The sequence below is a fragment of the Onychostoma macrolepis genome, chromosome 23, assembly GCF_012432095.1.
Source record: "Onychostoma macrolepis isolate SWU-2019 chromosome 23, ASM1243209v1, whole genome shotgun sequence".
NCBI classification, from domain to species: domain Eukaryota; kingdom Metazoa; phylum Chordata; class Actinopteri; order Cypriniformes; family Cyprinidae; genus Onychostoma; species Onychostoma macrolepis.
The window spans coordinates 7523673-7547081 of NC_081177.1; the positions used below are offsets into that span (position 1 = coordinate 7523673).

At 36.6% G+C, this 23409-nt stretch overlaps 1 protein-coding gene across 1 annotated transcript; it reads right to left on the bottom strand.

Moving 5' to 3' along the window:
- Positions 1-317: 317 nt before the first annotated feature.
- Positions 318-7931, bottom strand: LOC131531643 (uncharacterized). The gene is made up of 2 exons (XM_058762565.1): positions 6259-7931; positions 318-1814 (listed from the first exon to the last, which is right to left on the bottom strand). The coding sequence occupies exons 1-2, from the start codon at positions 6704-6706 to the stop codon at positions 1594-1596; spliced, it is 669 nt and encodes a 222-aa protein (XP_058618548.1). The 5' UTR covers positions 6707-7931; the 3' UTR covers positions 318-1593.
- Between the last annotated feature and the right edge of the window lie 15478 nt (positions 7932-23409).

Sequence of the window (23409 nt, forward strand, 5' to 3'; positions counted from 1 at the left end):
CGTCATTGCGCATACACTCAAGAATACAAATAAAACGGTGGGAAGATAAGTTATTTAGTATGATAATTATAATAGATGTATAAAACTGAATTATAAATGTTTTAAAATTCTCAACATTGGAAACCTTTGCACTTCACTTTTCTGCGCTGAAGATTAACTTGTTTTTCTGCTTGCATTAATATCACTGAAAAAGTACCCACTGATAACTTTTCTTTTAAGTTCTTAAAAATGTTCCAGGCTTTGTTTTCGTAGCAGAAACAAATATGTAAAAATGAATACCAAGCAAGTTGTTTTAGATAAATTAGACATAATGTCACACATTTATTAAGGTGACTTTTGTGGCATTCGTGTAAAATGCAGGAGATGACATGAACGTGTTTTTCTACAACTTTTGTAACATATTTTGATTATTGTTACATGGCATGACTGGACATGTGAATTAGGCCTACAACAAAACGATTTTAGTATTTTTTGCATTTTTGTGACATCTGACATAACAATTACACTTTGGCAACAAAGATCAAAACAAGTTGTTGATATGGCAGGAGTGACCAGGTTAATTGCCTAGACCTTTTTTTCCCCCTTTTTTCATTGTTAAAAATGTACGAAAGAGAGGACAGCAGAAGTTGGCAAAGTTTGCCAGTTTGAAACATTTGATAAGTGATAATTCTGCCAATTATGCCTTTTTAATACACGCTGACTTTAATATCTGTGTTGAAAAAATGTGATGTTCAGATCTGAAGCTTCCTTATGAGGACCATCTGCGATGAAAACCTGAAATTATAGCCCTTTTAGTTGTGAAGTAAACAGAGATATGAATTTTTTTAGACCATTTTGTCAACATATAACTCACATGTATTATCAAAAGTCTATTTAACTGCAGTTTTCTACCATTTAAATATATATTTTCAGTGAGAAGTGTTTGTGTAGTGTTATAAAACACATTTTTGGTAACACGGCCTTAGATGAAAAAGCCATTGTGGATTAACTATTGACCATTTTTTCATCAAGGGCTGTTTATCTAAATCATCTTCATTACTTGAAATTTCAAGCAACCTGTAGTTAGAAGATCTCTATGCATTTCTGTTTTTAAGCAGCATAGTCGATTGCAGAAAACCTGAAATTGAATAAAATGCGAGTATTTGCAAATACCATAAGTACTCAGCCATAAATATCTGCAAAAAGTGGGAAAATCAAACCATAGCGAGTTGTAGGTAGAGTAGGAAATGGATAACAGCAGAACACTATTCTAGATTCACAGTGCATGTCTCCACAAAACAAGAAAAATAAACTAAAATATTATGACAAGACTGATATGAATGATATAGAAGTGTCTTTTCTCTTTCTCTATTCGATTTGAAAATATAAAGTGTCTCACAGCACTCAATACTAAACATTTAATGTACTTTAAAGTGATTCTATTCCTTCTAAAGTCTCCCAGATTCTTCAGTTTTCCTCATCCCAGGATAAGTCTTCCGCCACGTGACTTCATCACGCCGACTTTCAACATCACAGATGCTGATCAAGCTAAAGCAAATGTGCTTTTCTCCTCATAATAAAGGGCTGGATCAACCGGTGATAGTTTGGTCTCAGTTAGGTCCCACTGTAAGCTTCACGAGGTAGCTGCAAGGTCTCATCGATCGTAACCACCAGTTCTTCCGGCTTAACTGCGCTCGGGCAGTCGGAGTGATTGTACACGATGCAGCGAGTGTCCACTGGATGTGAGAGTTGGCTCATTTCATTCATGCTGCTGCTGATGCAGTTCACCTCACTCTTGCTCCTGCGGTTGTCTGAACGGGGCCCAAACAGCCACTCTGATGAGAGACACAGATTACAGATGATTATCAGGCACATTGAGACTCAAATGGATCCAGAAGGGACATTCGCTTTGTGACAGGCAAGCTAGGACAATATAAAAACAGATAGGTATTATTCTGCATGCTGACTGGCCAGAAAAGCATTCTAGTCATGCTGAAGGACATACAGTAACAGCTCTGATGTTAAACGCCTGTTCTCCAGCATCCATAGAGACCACACTACCGGTCAAACATTTAGATTAATGAAGATGTTTTTGAAAGAAGTTCCATAAATTATGGAGCAGTGAAACAACATTGATAATATTAAGAAATGTTTCTTGAGTAGCAAATCAGCAGATTAGAATGATTTCTGAAGGATCATGTGACATTGAAGACTTGAGTAATGATGCTGAAAATTCAGCTTTGCACCACAGGAATAAATGATAAAATATATATTATTTAAAATTGAAAATGGTTATTTTAAATTGTATTAATATTTCACAATACTACTATGTTTTACTGTATTTTTGATCAAATAAATACAGCCTTGGTGAGCATAAGAGACCTCTTTCAAAAATATACAAAAACATTTTAAGTGTTCCAATTATTCCAAACTTTTGATCAGAAGTGTGTATATAAACTTGTATATATAACTTGCAGGGCACAACAAGCCAAAGGCCTGTTTTTCTTCTCCTTAACACTAAATGGCAAAACTTAAAACCACCACGTGCTCACATTTGGAGAAAGTCTGCTTGAGGATGCTAAAATAGTGCTTCTCAAACTAATGTGTCCTTATCCTCTCCACATTTTGACATCATTGCAGCAGAAGCAGAAGACGATGTAAGAGCCTGCGTAGAATGCTGTTTTGGACAATGAAGAACCTTGGAGTCGTGCACATGCACAAGCTTTGTATAGCTTTTCATTTGAGGCTTATTCAGCCTCAGTTTTTGACAAAAAAGAAAATACAGATTTTAATCCGCAGGTGTTTTGTCATTATTGTTATTATTATTCAGAATTTATTTTATTATTCAGTATTTTTAGGGTCTTTTTAATTGTTTGGATGGCAAACATTTCTTCAGGTAACAAAGAACTTTAATAGAAAAAAAAAAAAAAAAAATAGTAATAAAAACATGACAGGAAGCACAAAGCAGAAATGGCAGTAAACAGCCTTTGGCAGCAGAAGGGAGAGGTTGAACCAATAGTAATCTGTACTGACAGAGATGCAGAAATCATACAAGTTTGAGATGAACATTCATATTCATATGCAATGCACTCAAGCACATACATCTGATTACCAATGACAGTAATGTACCAAAACTTTTGTGAGCCATGCACACTTTCATAGACTCATTATTCAAACATTACACACATTATTATTCAAGGACATAAACTAAGTTAAAAATAGACCAGGTCTTGATTACAAGGTCTGATTTCAAAAATTCAATAAAACTTAAATGATATGCAGCCCTCCTTTATGAAACAAGCCGGGTGAATCTCACTAAATCTCATGAAAACAAAATTGATATTCCAATTAAGAAGCAACAACAGCATCTTTCTGTAATGCAATACACACTACATATTATATATGAGCCCCCGGCTGCTGTCTGACTGCATTAATTAAACACTTTGCAGTTCACCTTTTGCGAATTAAAGTGATACTTGATTAATGATTCATACAACTGTAATGTACCGCCATCTAGTCTGAACGCTCCATCAAACTGAACACTAACTGAAACCACCAGCCTATATATGCAGCCAAAGGCTGTACTAAACGCATTCGCCTTTGATTTAGAAAGCATCCTGGAATAGATGAGCAGATACAGCAGCAGGAGCGTTAGTCTGAAGGGTGTGAGTAAACAAATGTGGCTGATAAAAACCTTCCACGAATGTATGCCAATTAGGAGAGAAATGAGCATGACAAAATGATCAGGAGTCAGGACGTTAAAAAGGACTTTTATAATAACAAAAAAAAAAAAAAGAATTTATAATGTTGTTGCATTGACTTTTTTTTTTTTTTTTTGAAAGGTTGTATAAATATGATCTCAAGTGGTTTTGCAGTTTATAATTGAAAAATAGTTAATAATAATAATAAAGACTTATCTTTGGCTCGAACCTTACATTTTGATTTAATATTAATAAAAAAATATATTTCCTTTCCTAAAGACAAAAACACTCATACAAAGTAAAAGGATTATTTTAAACACCATACACCTAAACAGTATATTTTCTTTAAAAAGACACTTCATGTAGGTCAGTGTAACAATTGTTCGGCTTTTTTTTACTTAATTTCACCATAAACAAAAGATAAATTAGCTATAATATGAAAGTAGTCATTTTTCAGTCAATGCTTAATTTAGTTTACTAAATAAAGACAACTTTGAAAGACTATAATGCTTAATACAATGTCTTTTTAAAATATGCATCCAATAAAAAGAAAAAAATAAATAAATAAAACGGAAAACTGAATAAAAACCAGTCATATTTGCAGTTATAAGCCAGCTAGTATATGCGTTCTGCACAACATCACACTGGTGTCAATTTAAAATGCTATTTAAACAAAATAGATTCTTTTAATTTTAAGAGCAAATATGAAGATCATCATAAGTATAAGTATATAAGTATATACATAAATATAACTGGAAACCATTATTTTTTGGCTAGACCAATATTAAAATGTACAAAAGTTTCACTTATTTCAGTGCAAGCAAAAGTCACTGCTACTATTCTAAGGTGTTCTGAATGGTTGCAAAGAGGTTTCTAGGGAGTTCTGGGTGGTTGACAGGTGATTTCTGAGTATTCTCTGGTTCCTTTTTTCCCAAAGCATTTCATTGTCCACAAAGAAAAAAATGCAACTCCTGTCACTTAGAAAAATAATGGCACAAAAGTCGATTTTGAAGAAAGCCCTAACCTTATTTGCCTTATCAGACAAAATGGAAACTAAAGAGAGTGTGTGACTTGTAAATCACAATTGTATTTTACTACGATAGCAAAAGCAAACTTTCTCCTTGTCTGACCTGTAGAGATACTACAGTGGGAATCTCACCAAACCGATGATCTTCACATTTACACCTCTCAGGACCGACACAAAAGCACAGAGCACCATCTACAGAAGAGTACTTGGTGCAACCAGGGCTTTTGGAGAAATCTCTCAGGTATTGTTGAGTGCCCATGCCCCCTCTCTGCTTCTCTTGTGTTTGTTTGTTTGTGTTTGTGTTTGTGTGTGTGTGTGTGTGTGTGTGTGTGTGTGTGTGTGTGTGTGTGTGTGTGTGTGTGTGTGTGTGTGTCCTGCCTGCTTCATCGCTTCAGGTAAACGTCAAGGTCTTTGAAAAACAGAAGTGAGGGACTCTGAAGGAATTAAATGTAATTCTTTTCATCCCCTTCCGGATACTGAACACTTGTGGAGGTGAATGTGAATGTACAATGTAAATGTCAACAGAGTTGCATGTCAGAACTTATGCAAACAGTTGTGTGCTCCATCACGGGCCCTAAAAACAGAATATTATGAGTCCATTACACTCACATACATATGCGTACATATCAAACGTTAATATCCAAAAAACACACTTCAGCCAAACTCATCTTATCTTCTTATGAATATGAATGCCTAAACACAGCAAAAAGCACACAATATCCCCAAAACACACAAATACTGAAAAATATTTAGAATTAAAATGACCATTCTACTGTTATAATGTGGGTTGATGGCTACAATGAATGAATTAATGAGCTGTGTATGACTTGCTGAGAAAAAAGACCTTGGTCCAGAATGGTCAGAGGTTGTTTAAGCACTCTTTGGCTGGGAAACCATATTAAATCAGTTCAGCCCATAAACTTGGGGGGGGTTCAACAGTGCAATACAAAACTGAAGCAGTCACATTCCTGTATTTTATTTCACTGTAAAAATGCATATCCAAAACACACACTATATCTTACAGAAAACGTTTCCACAATACAATTACCATGCATGGTCTGCTGAAAAACAGCTTTAAACAACTTTAGATGATCCAGCATGAACAGGTTGATCTGCTGGCTGGTTTTAGAGGGGGTTTAAGCACTGTTCATGGTTTTAGGGGGGTTTTAAGCACTGTTCAGCTGGGAAACCAGTATAAACCAGGTCAGACCGTATGGTTGGTCTTGTTTTTCTTCAACAGTGCATTGTACAAAACTGATGCTGACAGAGTTGCATTTATTCAGCTCACTGTTATAAATGCATAGTCAAAACACACAAATACATACTTATAATGAAAACTTAAAAGAAAACTATATGGCTGGTTTTAAGCACGTTTGCTGATTTAGACTGGGGAAACCAGCCTAACCAGCTGTTTTAAATATAGGCTATACAAAATCGATACATTTGCAGTTACATTCTTTCAACTATAGCCAAAACACTCAAATGCATGTGTTAGTAAGAGAGTTGGTTGATTGATCGATCAAGCACACTACATTTCCAGAATGCACTTACCCACAAACTCATGCACGAGATCCTTCACCAGGTGCCCCACGATCGCGTAAGCCACGGCCACCACCACCAGCGCGGCCATGACCAGATACAGCACCGCCTTGGGCAGCGGTATCGAGTCCCTCGGCGGCGTCCTGTAGTCTGTGTACTGCAGGTCACTCTCGGAGTACGAGTACTGAAAGACGTGCTCCATTCCGGACGTGTGATTGGAGTTGAGCGGCGGGTGACTGGCGCTCATGCCACTCAGGTCGGGCTCCAGAGCCGTCACCATGGTGCTCGTCACCGCCTCCACCCGGTCCATACTCTGATGAACAAATCCCGCTGATTTATTCACAAGAGGCAAGATTTGAGAGAGAAAATAGCTCCAGTCTTTGATGGCTGTGGTGTTGCATAAAAACATAATGCCTTTGGATGTTAGCCTATCACTTCTGGTGGAAGTGACCTCCGGCATCACCAGTGGATGTAGTTGCGCCAAACTCTTGCTGAAGTCTCGTTCAGTTTATCCAAATGCGGATATCAGTTTCCTCATACACGATTGTCCTGGTTTATTAAGATGCAACTTGCAAATGTAAAAATGATTTGGAAATAAAACTGCAGCTTTAGAATTATGCATAGGCTACAATTTCGCAATATTATTCCCAAATTCAGTATCACATGATCACACTATATTCTGTATCACACTATATTCTCTTCTTTAATGAGATAAAATAGAACTGAATGTTCTGAGCTTTGCGTATAAATAATAATAAGTAAGCTGCAGTCTATTTAGAACATTCCCAAATTCCACGTTTGCGATGATCGTTCGCGTCCATAAAAAGTCGCTAAGAGCCAGGAATATTCTGTAACACGTGAAGCACGTCGTTGAAATGAATACCTTTCATTCCAATCAAAACGGTTCTAAGAAAGTGTCACATAAACGGGATGTTTGTGATGATCATTCGAGTTTGTTTGCAATAGAGGCAAGTCTTATTTCCTCGTTTAATAAGAGAAAATGCAAACAAACGTTCTTTAAATGAAAAATGGTGCAGTATGATAGGAGTTTTGAGTATAAAACATAAAACATATCTGCGTCTAAATGAACGTCTACTCAGAATATTCACAAATACAGCGTTCCCTAGAAAAGTATTTCCACATAAACACGATCCTATAGCGACAATCGTTCGCGTCCATAAAAAGTCGTTATGAGTACGAAAAATCCCTCAGCAGGCTACTGTGGTAACCTACACGTCGTTTTGATTAATGTCTCATAGTATACGAAAATCCCAAAGTCGTGTCGCTCTCCAAGAAAGCGTTTCCACAAGCAAGACATTTGCGACGATCGTTCGAGTCCATAAAAAAGTCCTTAAAGAGTAATAAAGATCCCCCAGCGGTCTACGCGTCAAACGCGCTGACGAACCGATCAAATGTAGCGTCAACGCGTCAGCATTTTCCTCACCAGCTCCAAACATGCGCGTTAATTTTGTATGCAGTGGGTGGCCGGGGGATTCAAAGCGAGCGCGTTCAAGATCATAACGAGGGTCGCCTTCAGCAAGTCTAACCCCATTTTGACCTGAAAACGGGTTTCGTGGGGTTTTTGCATCCTTTTCTCAAGGTACAATAAGGACGACGCGCCACTCGCTCGCGCTTCCCGCCACCACTGAGAGCGCGCGCAGACTATTGCTGAAGGGAGCGCGGTGAGGAATCCTCATTTTAAGCTACTCGAAGGTATAACTTTCACAAAACACTTAAAACATTAGCTTTTGGGCGACATGTATGAAATATTCAAGGGGGAAGGACAACTTCTTTGCAGAATAATAGGTTGGATTCTTTTTTCTTTTTCTTTTTAGCCATTAACCATTTATTCGTTGAAGGACAAGGTTGAAGGAGACTGTGAAAAGTCGACGGAGACATCACTTATAAAAATAATCACATTTTAACCATCACTAGCAGGGTAATAATAGTGGTCCAGGACCTCGACCCCCAGGATAAACCACTGTGGTTACACTCATCTATAACTAGCCGTGCGCGCCACAAAAAAATCACGTGTTCCTTTTTTTCTGATCACGTCGTGAGATATCCTCTAGCTTCTGCTGATAAGAGATGAGGACACAGAGCGAAAACATCCTTCGTGCTGACCCGTGCCTAACGACTCCAAGAGCTGGAGAGACATACGTAGCCTATATTTAATATTGTCTTAATGTGACCAACTTTCCTGACTGAGCAACATTATAAGTATGAATGTATGTGAGCTATCTGAATGTATTCCCTTATATATATATATAGGCTATATAGGGCATATATAGCCTATTTACACCAAGCGTCAAAAATTGGTAACATCTAAATTAATTGATTTTAACTCAAAATATTAATATTGCTGAATCAGCCTAAGTTCATCAAAGGGACAGTTCACCCAAAAATGAAAATTGTCATCATTTAGTCACCATCAAGTTGTCCCAAACCTGTATGAATTTCTTTCTTCTGTTGAACACAAAAGAATATATTTTAACTAATGTTGATAACCAAACAGTTGATAGCCATTGACTTCCATAATATTATTTTTATTTTATTTTTCCAGTCAATTGAAGTCAATGGCTACCTTCAACCTTTTGGTTACCAACATTCTTCAAAATAAGAATTTCATACAGGTTTCGAACAACAACAACATATTTTTTTGGGCTGAAATCAGATTGGAAATGGTTCTTTAAGGTTAAACTTGCAGGTTAGCATGTGTAGTTTAAAGTTTTAGAGGGGTTTTGAGCACAGTTGTTTAGAGTGGAATAAGAGGCTAACTTGCCGAACACCTGATTGGAAAGGTAGTGAGAACAGCTAAAACCAACTAGAACCAGAGATGCTGGTTTAAGATGTTTTGTTATCAAGATTTAATGCAACTCAAAACTGCACATTAGTGATGTCACCTGAAATAACCAATGCAACATTATAAACTGGTTGTGTTAGCCTTCCCCAAGACAAATAAGACATCACTAAATGCTCACACCTTTTACTTCCCAAGAGAAATTTGTTATGGACTGAGATTTATAGCACATTTTAGAAACAACCCAGTTCATGAAAGAGCATTATTTTTATGAGTAATGCATGAATGAAGAGGTAGGGCTGTGCCCTTGCTGCATGCTTTAGTTTGCATTTTACTATTTCAGTATGAAATCCAGATTCCCGATCATTAATTTCAATTGACATAATTGAAATTAATGATCATATTTGATGACATAATTATTTGACCAAAACACCATTATGCATAGTATTAAATCACATGTCCCTGACATTTAAACTAAGCTTAATAGTTTTGCGTCATAACTATAATTTATTTTAACAGCACAGAAATTCTGGAAGGGAACTATACATTTTATAACAAACTTTTGACTGATGTTGGACACCATCCACAAGTAGCTAAAGAGTTCACCGCCACTGACCCCCACGAGTCCCTCTTTTCAAGTACAGTGGTAACCCCTGTCACTTTTCTCCACAGGAGGTCATCCTCTCTGCGTTTGTCAATTACCTTCTGTGATATTTTGCACACCTTTGTGTCCGCTGGCCTTGCCGCCCCCCCTTTCTGATGGACTGGAGTCAATTAAGAGCGTATCAGAGCTTTCAACGAGAAGAAGAAGAGGAAGAGACGGGAGTCAGTGACCTCACAGCAAAGGACCGAATCAGGTAGAGGGAGGCGTGTGCGACTGAAGTCTGAGCAAGATGTGATGGATTTCCCGGTTGCGGGTTTGATGATAAATATCAAAAGACCATTTATTAAAGCTTGGCTGAATCCAGCAATGCTCCATCAAAGATCTGTCTCCTTGTCTTCAGGTGAGATTAACATCCTACAGTGAGGGGAAAAAAAACATGTTTTATTACATTTTTCTGCATATTTAGTTGGGTTTTTTAACCACACCAATTGATTTTCTTATCACCATCAAGATATGTCTTGGAAATGAATTACTTTTATTATTACTTTCCATTATTTCAGTATGTAATGTTGATTGCATGCCACAACAGGTTTACAACAAACACTAGAGCTACCCAGTTATCACTTTAGGGAATATGGTGTTGAAAAGAGATTATTTTTCCCCCTTCAATCTTATTTGATTTCCTAAAAATAAAAGCTAAAATCTAGTGAGATTGCTCTATAGTATGATGCCTATACAGGAAGGCAGCATCCTAACGGAAAGAACCTCATTATTTGGAATACTACATAGGCAGCACTTCCATCAGTGTTCAACAGAGCTGTATCATAACACGGCATCCTGATATGCATCAAGCTATGTGTTCTGTGTTTAAACAAAGTTGTACTGTTAAATACAGTGGTCTGTAACACCAAAATCTCTGCAATGATACAATATCCTCATAGTAATCTGTCAGATGGAAACCTCTGTATTGCAAGAATAAAACACTCTCTCTCTCTTGCCATCATGCAGTGAGCCACCTCAGGGTAGATTAAAGGTTTCCCATCTTCTCAGGGAATCATTTTAAAGGCATGCACAGGGAAAATGGAGATATTCTGGGCGGATAATCTGAGCCGAATGGTTTATTCAAAAAACATTCTAATCCTCTCAAAAAGTGTGCTAATTTCAAGCGCTGCCATGTCATTTGATGTGCAGGTCTCCAGATGTGCACATAAACTGAGTTTGTTCACTCAGCATTGGGATGACTGGGCATTATGGCAGAGGAGCAGCACTGAACATTAAATTAATGACCGATAGTAATGAGTAGCCACTAGACCCAGAGAGAATTCTCTGATTTTAGAGAAAGTTCTGCTGAGTTTCACACAGAGATTTATTGTTAAATTATTGATAATTATTAAAAATAATTTAAATATTAGATGAAAAACTGAAGTACTAAAATTAGTCAAACTAAAACTGAAATATAAATAAATGAAAGCTAAATGGGAAAAAAGAAACCTAATAAGCCTTACTAATAACTAAAATGAAAGATGAAAATATAAAACTAAACTAAATACTAAAATTACTAAAGCTATAACTGGAATATGCAACATATTGAAATATAAAATAAATAAAAAATGAAAAACACAAAATTGCTTAAACTTTGACTAAAATGAAAACTGAAAAAATATATATTTTTAATTAATAAATAACCTAATAGTATACAAATAACACTAAAATAATACTGGTTCTGCATGTGCAGATTCTGTGCTTGGACATGACCTACTAAAACACTACAATTCTGAACTTGGGTGACTATGGTAGTGCAACAAATATCTAAAATCTAATCAAATATCTATCTATTGGATTTAAATGAATAGTACACAAAAAATTATTATTTTCTGAGAAACCACTTTTCGAATGTCTAAACCACTTTTGTTCCTATTTTATGAAAGTGGCATGGCATGATGTGACCTGGCCTGAGACACCTTGTTGAAATTGCTAATTGTGACACATACTGTAGTATCGTATAGCATGGATTCCGAGCTGTTTTCTCATTATCATACCTATCTGATCATTTAAATAGTTTATCATTCTCCATTACATGACTCATCTACACATCTATTAAAGAACAAACATGAAAAATGCAAACATTTAAACATTAATTGTAATGTAATCACCTCTAGAGTTCTACCTTCATTCCAGTTTCCAAGTTTGGTTCTTTGAAAGAGTTTGTTCCAGACAGTTGTTCTGTTTGCTCTTATCATGTTTCATTTATAACCTTTTTGTCCCAGCCTGGGACGGCACATCTGGGTGTTTTGTAGATCTAGGCCAGACATTTCATCATCCAAGTCCTCAGAGGAGACGTTAGTCACAGTCCCGCACTGACATGAGTGCAGCTTTGCTGTTTTTCAGCTCTGAGTCTGTAGAAGCCAGATAAAAGACAAGACAAGAGGTCAGGAGGTCACGAGAGAGGTAAATATTACATCATGTTAGTGCTTATCCTAAAGCATTCATAAAAAGAAAAAGATCTGATAATGCAAATGTGAACATTTAAACCAGTGTTCAGACTGCAAAAATTGATTTTCTTCTTCAGTATTTCTGTCGTCTTCTTTTTTTTTTTTCAGTACAAATATCTAAACATTCTTAAATCAAGATACAAATTACTTAAGATACTACAGTAAGTCTTTTTTTCTGAAAAACTGATAAATTTAATTTTTAAGTTTAAATTGAATTTTTCTTCCCTATTGGCAGACATTTTTTCTTATTTTAAATGCAAAGTCACTTAATTTTTATGCATTTTTCAGAAAAAAAAAGACTTATGTCATTAAGCTTCTTAAGTAATTGTATCTACATTTAAGAAAGTTTACATATTCATACTGGAAAAAAATACTGAGGACAAAATAATTTTTTGCAGATCAGGATGGTTCTTCAACATTTCTCCTTGTCCAATACATTTGAAACGATACAGGGTTGAGTAAACGATGACAGAATTTTCATTTTTGCATGATCTATTCCTTTACCCTACTGTATATTTATACAGCATGCTATAATATCCAGGTGTGAGTGTTTCGATTGTGTTGTAGGTTTGACTTTAGCGTGAGATGGATTGCGCGATTCATTAAAGGTGTAAGTGAAGCATTTCATAGGTGCTTGTGATTCTCCAATCAGAGCTAATCAGCGCAGATTCATACGAGGGTGGAGGAAGAGGAGCGTTCCTCTCTTCCTCGTGATCCTCAAGGGCGACACACGCAATAAACAGTCACAGTTGTGCGTAGCTGCTTATCTCAGATGAAAATCCTCTGATGAAAATTGCTCCATACTCACACACTCCTTTAAATCAGGTATGACCTCGGACGGAGCAGCACATGGCACATTGTGTGTGTGCACGTGTGTTTCTCTCTCTTTCTCTCCATGTCCTTGTTTCCTCTTCCTGTCATTTAAAAGACTATGTGTGGGTGTGTATCTTCCCTCAGTGGTCTAAATTAATTTAATTCATTCATTACAGTGCTTTCAAGCCATGTCCCTGCAAAAACACTGCAAAAAAGATTTTCTTATTCAGCATTTTTGTCTTTTCAGTACAAATATCTAAACCTTTTTCAAATCAAGATACATTTACTTGAGAAGCAAAATTACTTAATGTATTAAGTCTTGTTTTTTTAAAAAAAAAAGGTTTTGCTTAAAACAAGAACAAATATGTTGTATAGTTCACCCAAAAAATGATAATGTACCCACCCTTAGACTATCTAAATTTGATTCTTTATTGGAACAGATTAGGAGAATTTTTAGCATCACGTCACTTGCTCACCAATGGATCCTCTGGAGTGAATGGGTGCCGTCAGAATGAGAGTCCAAACATCTGATAAAAACATCACAGTAATCTACAAATAATCCACACGACTCCAGTCCATCAGTTAACATCTTGTGAAAGTGAAAAGCTAAATATTTGTAATAAACAAAGCCACCATTAAGATATTTTCACATTAAAGACTCACTTCTAGCCAAAAGACGAGTCCATGATCCATAATAACACTTCCTCCCATGAAAAGCCTATTTTCTGTTGTCATCTCAAATTCACTGACATACAGTATTTGTTTAGAACTGTTTTCACTTGTAAACGGTGCTTAAATGTGCACATTTCTCTCCTGATTCAGACAAGATATTATAAATAGAGGATTCATATTTTTGCTGGAAGCAACGGTTTGAAGTTGAAAACATATTAATGATGGATTTGTTTTTTTACAAATACGCAGCTTTTTGCTTCACAAGATGTTAATTGGTGGACAGGAGTGGTGTGGATTATTGTGATGTTTTTATCATCTGTTTGGACTCCCATTCTGACGGCACCCATTCACTGGGTGAGCAAGTGATGTGATGCTACAAATTCTCCAAATCTGTTCTGATGAAGAACAAATTTCAGCAAAGTTTCATTTTTGGTTGAACTATTCCTTTAAGAATCAAATAAAAGAGAAATATCTTGAATTAAGTTTACTTTTCTTATCTCACTGCAAAGTTTTCCAACAAATTTTAGTTAAGGAAAAAATATTTTAAATTTAATACAACATATGCATAAGCAAGACATTTCATTTACAGAGAACCAAAACCAAAAACCCTAAACTCAGCTAAAACTTAAACTCTATTGTGCTCCTGCCTTTGCAAGCGCTGTTATTTCTCTTATGAAATGCAAATCTGGTTGTATTTTTTCATGTCTCCATCTGCGATGGCTGAAAGTGAGGCCATTTGCTGTGCAGTGTAAACACAGTCAGACGGAGAGCTTGTTTTCCCTCTCATGTAATTTTTCAGTTTAATTCTGCAAGTCCTCAGGTGAGCTCAGCACTAAAGTAGATTCAATTTCAGCGCCACCGCCCGCATCTCCATTAGACACCCTTTATGATGTTCGTTTCACTATGATCCAGAGGGCTCTAAAAATAACATTAATGGCTGATGGGGATTAAGTCTTTGGGAACATGCTGTAGTGGTGATATTTAGCCCTGAAGACTTAAACTCATCTGTTTGGTGTGGCAGGCCAGGAAGTAAAGACTCATCCGTAACTGTCCTCATGAGAGGAAAACATATTCAGACTCCTTTCATGTTCAAGTGCACTAGAACCATGTTTATCCATTCAACATCTTGTGATTCGGTTGCTTGAATATTTGCTTATAAAAAAAATAAAAATAAAAAAAACAAAATCTAAACTATGATATTTAGAAAAATGACATTCAAAGCATTCAAGTTTAATTCTGTCACAATCAGAGCAGTTATGTGCAAACAGCCATTATGATTCATTGTTAATCAATTTGTTGAAATGCTAATGTGACAACTCTATTAAAACTAATGGCAATGTGTGCACGACACATATTCTCTTATTTCAAGGCCAACTTACAATATTCACATTTCAAAGCACCTTAATTTCACAGAGAATAAAAGAGTGTTTACTGTTGTATAATTACTAAACCATCAACCTTGATTGCAAGAGACGACTGGCTTCAACACAGAACATCAAAGGTAGATAAAGCTATATACATTATTTATATATGCACTTCTAAAACATTTCTATTTCAGTATCAAAGAGCTTGAGAAATGGCCCAATTGAATTAAAACCGGTTCATCTCATCAGTAAATGCACTTTTCTGACCAAACGTGGGCATTTAAGCATTCCCAAAGCAATAATCTCAGAGGTGAGAGGGTGAAAATCATGAAAACAGCCCAGATTTAAAATTTAACAAGCAATAATTAACATTAAACAAATAGCATTATTTACCTCAAAATCCATTACACTTAAAATAATGGATATTATATTAAAATATAATATAGAACATGCAAGGTGCTAATATCTCATTACTCTTGAAGGTTTTTCTGTATTATAGTAAAATAGATCAGCATAAATTAAAGGTGGAGCAATAAATACTACCATGAATACTTTACACTTTAAATAATTAATATTATATAAATAACATAGAACATACAATATGGTAATATGGGAGAAAATGTACTTAGCTGTCATAAAAATAATATCACAATGAAATATAATTTTGTATAATGTACAATGTATAATGTATAAAGATATTAACTTTTTTTAAAGATTTATGTATTACACATTTATGTATTATCATAACATTGTGTTCTAATGCAATTCTTATCTGTGCATAACTATGGCGTTTCTAAAATGTACATATGAGGAACTAAAGAACTAAGATTTTCTATTCATCTTCTATTCAGGGACAGTGGAAAATAACAACAACAGCGAGTCACAAGCGATCTGCTCCATTCACATTTATCAGTCCTGCTCCACCATCAATCCTGCTCTCTTTTTATTGCTCCATTTATTGCTGTTGTATTGTACAGCCTGTCACCGCTCTGGCCGCTGTTCCTCTCAAGGTTATGTGTGATGTAAATTTCAGATCCATCACAGCAGCTGTCAGAAATGATGAGGGATCTCCTAAACTTTATTTAAGACTTCCTGTCTAAACAAGGCCAGCATCCTGTCCTTCAAGGCTGACAGCTGTGGATTATCTTCGTACTGTAACATATCTGTGTTCAGTTACTGTATTTACTCGCTTTTAACCAGAACAACCAGCATAGACCCCTATCAATGCGCTAGCAACCATTCAAAAGAACCACCCTAGTTACAATATAGTCAATGCCCTAGCAACCACATAGCATCTCCCTGGCAACCAAGAACACCCAAGTAACTACACAGTGAATGCCTTAACAACAGCAAAGCAACGCCATGACAACCACTCAGAATATCATTGCAACGTCCTTGCAAAAACTTACAACAGTATAGCCATCACATAGCAACACTCTGACAACCAATCAGAACACCCTAGCAACTGCATAGCAACCACATAACAACTCCCTAGCAACCACTTAGAACAACACCCTAGCAACTACAAAGTGAATGTCTTAATCACACTACAATGCCCTGACAACCACTCAGAATATCATAGCTATCACATAGCAACTCTCTGGCAACAAATCAGAACACCCTAGCAACTGCATTGTCAATGCCCTAACAACCACTTAAGACATTTCACAATCAACACCTTAGTAACCACATAGCAATGCCCTGGCAACCTACAGAATATCCTAGCAAACTCACAGCAATGCTCTAAAAAGCACTTAGAATGTTGTTGCAATCACATAGCAACGCCCTGGCAACCACTCAAAACACCCTAGCAACTACATAGTAAAAAGCTTATCAACCACGCAATAACCATTCAGAATATCATACCAACCGGATAACAATAACCTGGCAGCCACCCAGAACACCCTAGTAACCACCATTAAATGCCCTAGCAACCATCCAAAACATGCTAGCAACCACATAGCAACACCCTGGCAACTACCCATGCCAAATCTTTTTGTTTGATGCAATGTCATTGAAAAATTAAGGATATTAAATAAGTATGTTTTATGTTTAAGTGTGTAACACAGTAAGCACCGAACTAAATCCTGATGTGGAGGCTGATGTCCCCTCATCCGCTGTGTTTAGTGTTTTTCTGCCAGTTATTTGGAGGTTTAAAGAAGACTCCCGGCCTTGTTGATTTTTTTTCTCTTTGGGGTGAAATGAAACTGACCTCACACAGTAACACAAGCACCCCATCTTCAATCAGCTCCTGCTGGCTTCTGCTCCTCTTCACTCCATTCTGTCCCGCTTCATTTGGATGAGGGGAAATTCTGCAGCAATCTTTCACCTTCAGCAAAGATGCGCTCTCTATTCCACACAGCTCACTGATGACTTCTGCCACACTCACACAGCTTCTGAATACATGAGAGCCCTGAGTTCAGATCAGTGCAGCTCATCTCTTACAGACAGACAATCTCTTTATTGTTTTAAGAGCATCTCACTGAATTTGACGTCAACGTGAAAAGCTGTTCACAACATATTTTACTTCCATATACATACAGTGAGGAAAATAAGTATTTGAACACCCTGCTATTTTGCAAGTTCTCCCACTTAGAAATCATGGAGGGGTCTGAAATTGTCATCGTAGGTGCATGTCCACTGTGAGAGACATAATCTAAAAAAATCCAGAAATCACAATGTATGATTTTTAACTATTTATTTGTATGATACAGCTGCAAATAAGTATTTGAACACCTGTCTATCAGCTAGAATTCTGACCCTCAAAGACCTGTTAGTCTGCCTTTAAAATGTCCACCTCCACTCCATTTATTATCCTAAATCAGATGCACCTGTTTGAGGTCGTTAGCTGCATAAAGACACCTGTCCACCCCATACAATCAGTAAGAATCCAACTACTAACATGGCCAAGACCAAAGAGCTGTCCAAAGACACTAGAGACAAAATTGTACACCTCCACAAGGCTGGAAAGGGCTACGGGAAATTGCCAAGCAGCTTGGTGAAAAAGGTCCACTGTTGGAGCAATCATTAGAAAATGGAAGAAGCTAAACATGACTGTCAATCTCCCTCGGACTGGGGCTCCATGCAAGATCTCACCTCGTGGGGTCTCAATGATCCTAAGAAAGGTGAGAAATCAGCCCAGAACTACACAGGAGGAGCTGGTCAATGACCTGAAAAGAGCTGGGACCACCGTTTCCAAGGTTACTGTTGGTAATACACTAAGGCGTCATGGTTTGAAATCATGCATGGCACGGAAGGTTCCCCTGCTTAAACCAGCACATGTCCAGGCCCGACTTAAGTTTGCCAATGACCATTTGGATGATCCAGAGGAGTCATGGGAGAAAGTCATGTGGTCAGATGAGACCAAAATAGAACTTTTGGTCATAATTCCACTAAACGTGTTTGGAGGAAGAAGAATGATGAGTACCATCCCAAGAACACCATCCCTACTGTGAAGCATGGGGTGGTAGCATCATCTTTGGGGTGTTTTTCTGCACATGGGACAGGCGACTGCACTGTATTAAGGAGAGGATGACCGGGGCCATGTATTGCGTGATTTTGGGGAACAACCTCCTTCCCTCAGTTAGAGCATTGAAGATGGGTCGAGGCTGGGTCTTCCAACATGACAATGACCGAAGCACACAGCCAGGATAACCAAGGAGTGGCTCTGTAAGAAGCATATCAAGGTTCTGGCGTGGCCTAGCCAGTCTCAGACCTAAACCCAATAGAGAATCTTTGGAGGAGCTCAAACTCCGTGTTTCTCAGCGACAGGCCAGAAACCTGACTGATCTAGAGAAGATCTGTGTGGAGGAGTGGGCCAAAATCCCTCCTGCAGTGTGTGCAAACCTGGTGAAAAACTACAGGAAAGCGTTTGACCTCTGTAATTGCAAACAAAGGCTACTGTACCAAATATTAACATTGATTTTCTCAGGTGTTCAAATACTTATTTGCAGCTGTATCATACAAATAAATAGTTAAAAATCATACATTGTGATTTCTGGATTTTTTTTTAGATTATGTCTCTCACAGTGGACATGCACCTACGATGACAATTTCAGACCCCTCCATGATTTCTAAGTGGGAGAACTTGCAAAATAGCAGGGTGTTCAAATACTTATTTTCCTCACTGTATAAATAGCCCATATACATAAAATAGCCTATATACACTCATAAAGTCTTCCTGTTTTGTGGACACTCACACAAAGGCCAGTCATTAGTTAGGTGGCTACACAGCATTTCAGGTTTAAGTAGTGTTTCAACATGGCATCACCTACTGATGAACACATTAATTTTTATTTGAATTATGTGTTATTTAATTATGTATTTGGAAGGCTTTTATCTTCAAACACAATAAAATGCACAAATTTAGGTTATTTCTTTTATGTAATGCAGGGATTCCCAAACTCTTTCACTTTTACTTTTGGTAAATGTTCACATAACATGCAAGTAAACATGTAAAATGTTTCATTTTTCAGTAAGTGTTTATTTTGATTGATGTTATTCTAAAATGTTAATTTTAAATTTTTATAATGAAATGGAACATTTTCTTAGTCTTTGTATTTTTATATCAATGTGGTACAAGATAATCCAGTTTAAATCAATGTGATAAACGAGTTAGGTCAAAAGTAATCAAAACATTAGTCTGATTATATTACCTAAAATGGATTATAACACTAACTACAATGTGTTTCATGTAATTTGGAATCAGTAACAGAGTACAATTTGTAAGTAACCTACCCAGCTCTGTTCCAAACCTGTATGACTTGATTTCTTTTCTGTGAAAGAAAAATCATATTAGTCTGTCTTGTCCATAACAGTAAGAATCAACAGTAGAAACAATGGCAGGCTCAATATAGACCAGTGAAGGTGAAACAAGCAATTAATAAGATGTATGGAAAATAAAGTAATGGTGGAAAAATGAGCAGTCGACAGTGACCCGCCTCACTAAGTATGGAAATTGAAAGCTGTAAATTGATAGCATTTTCATCAGCACCTCCTCTGGGTTTGGCAGGAGGTCCTGACAGACCCCTTGAGTTTACAGTGGGACAGAAGGTGAGCTGCATCTGTTTTATATTCAGGATATGTATCTTATGGGATACGGCTGTAAATCCTAAAGTTTCAGTGCTGGATTAGTGTTTTTGCTACTGAGGGAGTGAAGTTTGGAAGGGCAGACCGCTATAGGGATTAACTCATTAGTAGTTTGTTTTTATAGCACTATGAATCATAGGATTGAAGGCGGTGATAAGCTTAAGGAAGCAGACAGTCACTGCAGGAATAATTGTAAAACTCACCCTCACACTTTGTTTGCAAGAGGTTTTTTTGGGGTTTTTACCTCCTTGCAACAGCACTGGTTGGGTGAATCCAATGAAACATGTCAAGAACACGTTTGTGTTATATTTCTCCATATCCAAAGTTATTTTAATTCTATTTTTAAGACGTGACATTTTTTTCATGGCAATTAGGCACACTGAAATGTTCTGAAAAATTTCTAATTTCTCATTAATAAATAAATTAATAAACAGACAAACACACTATTATTTAAATCATTTTATACATATTACACTATACTCATGCTATACATTTGATATTATACTTACTTTTTATATTATATTATACTTTACGAAATATTTTCCATGTCTAAAAAAAATGTAATCACATTAAAAACTACAATTACAAAAATGAAAAACCCTATATAAATTAGATATTTTTTTTTTTTCATTTTAAAATTCCATGACGTTTCCCAGGCCTTCTAATATATATATATATATATATATATATATATATATATATATATATATATATATATATATATATATATATATATATATATATATATATATATATATATATATATATATATATATATATATATATATAAAGAAGTGGAGATGCTACACCATGGTAAACATTCCCCGTCCCAACTTTTTGAGACCTGCAGCAGGCATCAAATTTGAAATGAGCTCATTTAGTGGATAAAAGTGTAAAATTTGTCCGTTTAAACATTCGGTATGTTCTATTGGGAATAAAATGCTGGCTCATGTGATTTGAAAGTCTTTTAGAATTCGGGTTGTATATTAATTTGTATTTTCTCTTTAGATTTTCATGTCAAATAATGCCTGCACATTTCTTTTAGTGAAATTCCCCAACACAGACACAGTATACATGAATACCTGAACAAACGGACCTAATTTGGTAGTCATTATTGTTATTTCAACATCTGTTAATTATAAACTTGATCTGAACTCTGTGAATTAAGCTCAGTTTAATATCCTTTCCGTAGAAATTAAACTGGACTGTGACGGAGTTAATTTAAGTCATTAAATCTGTGAAGGTAGAGCTGATTAGAACAAGACATCAGAGTGTCTTTAGGTCAAAGATAGACGACACGCAGATTTAAACAGACACACACACACTTTGAGTAACTGTCTCTGTATGAGAGTACGAGTGGTTATCATTATCCTCTTCACTAATGAGCAGATACTAGAGCCTCGTCTCTATATAGTAAAGCATATCAAATCAGACAGCCTCGTTTTAAGAAGATTAATTTGAAAACGGGAGAGAGGCCTTACGTCATAGCGTAATACAACCAAAGGCATTTAAACTTATCCTGCTAAAATTACCACACTGCGAAAAACAGCCACTGCTGATTAATAGGGTCTTATTCTGACGGACAACGCTTTTTATAGTTACTACCTGATTTAAAATGAAGATCATGACACATACAATCATTTTGAAACAATATATATGGAATTAAAAATCCTTAAATTGCCAAGTAAGTAAACTGTTAAATCCAAATTGGCCCTACTTTAATATGCATTCCTTTTCTTATTGTGGCTTATTTATCAATGCCTGTTGTATCAGTTTCTCAATATCTGCACCTATAAATCAACTTATCCTATGCTGAATATCATGTTTTGCTTGGAAATAAGCCATATTACAGAAGTAAATTGACTTGAACACTGTTTCCAAAACTGTCCTAAGCTTTATCTGCTACACCACAGCACACAACTAAAAATCAAAGGTCATGTAGTAAAAATTCAGCAGTCTACAATACAATCTAGGGTCTGTTAGCCCACCTTAAACAGTGGAGGTCTTCTGGCCCAGATTCACTGACAGCATCTACATGTGAGATGTTTTATTCATGCTTCTGTACTGAGAGATTCAAAGAAGGTTAAAAGTCCTAAAATACCATGCATTACAAAACGCACTAACACTGAAAACTGTGAGAGAAACACACAACTGATATAATGTCAACAGTCAATCCCAATACCACTCTACATTAACAACCAACGTGAAATGTAATACAGATGATACTACTACTGTTGAAATATTATCTTTAAACAATTAAGACCATTAAGATTTGAAATCTATACTGCAATGCAAATAAATCAACAAACATTTCCTCCTACAGTTGGTTACATGTATAACATGCTGGATGTTTTGGTCACTTCTATGCTGATTTTGGCTGGTCATCACGGCTACACTGTTCATTCCGGCAACCTGTAACAATAAACGGTTTAACCAACTTGTGCCAGTAATAGACCAGCCATTCATTTGGATTGGATTTTAAAACTCACCTTCCTCACATAAAGTTATTGTATAATTGCAAAATACTTGGAATATAGTAGGCCTACAAAATATACATGATATTTAGGTTACTTTTATGGTTTCATTATGGATTCATTTTGGAAATTTTTCACTGGTTTGGAATGACCTAACGACAAGTAAATGTTATGTTACTTTTGCGTTACTTTTTAAATCTGGGCAGGGCTTGCTTGTTTGTTTTTAATATAAAAAGTTCTGAAGAGAATGAAGTGACGCTTCAGCGGCAATGCATGCATAGTCCTTCGCTCTGCTCACTTTGTCAGAAATTGTATATATCCTGTCAGTAACAACTCTTTATTTAGCTCACTATGAGTACCCCAGCAGTCAAGGACAGCCGGAAAAGAGAGAGTGAACAATCGCCAATAAAGAAAAAATTAAAAGATTACACCATCTCCAGAGAGGATCTTGACGCTGCTATAGCTAACGGTATCAAGCTAGCGCTTAAAGAGAAACACAGTACTCTCGATTCGGTAGTGGCTTCCACTGTAAGAGAAGCGATAGACTCTGTACTGACCCCAGCACTCCGTGATCTTTGGATATACAAACGACCAATGATTCTGTAAAAGAGCTGAAAGCAGAAGTTGAAAAGTTGAAACGTACGACTGGTGGGGTTGCCGGAGGGGACGGAGGGCTCCGATGCAGCTGGCTTCATCAGAGCTAATCTTTCCAAGTGGATCCCTTCACTGAAAGGCCATGATATCAAGATTGACCGGGCCCATCGCGTGTATGACAGAAGGAAAAACTCGGCCGCGTACTCTCATCTTCCATGTACTAAAGTGGTATGACAGATCGGCGATCCTGAAGGGTGCTTGG

Bases quoted from the DNA above. Each gene is read 5' to 3' on its own strand.
- LOC131531643 (XM_058762565.1), bottom strand. From the start codon at position 6,706: ATGCCGGAGGTCACTTCCACCAGAAGTGATAGGCTAACATCCAAAGGC. The intron at 1,815-6,258 runs GTAAGTGCATTC...GTCTCTCATCAG, and splicing joins TCTCGTGCATGAGTTTGTGG to AGTGGCTGTTTGGGCCCCGT.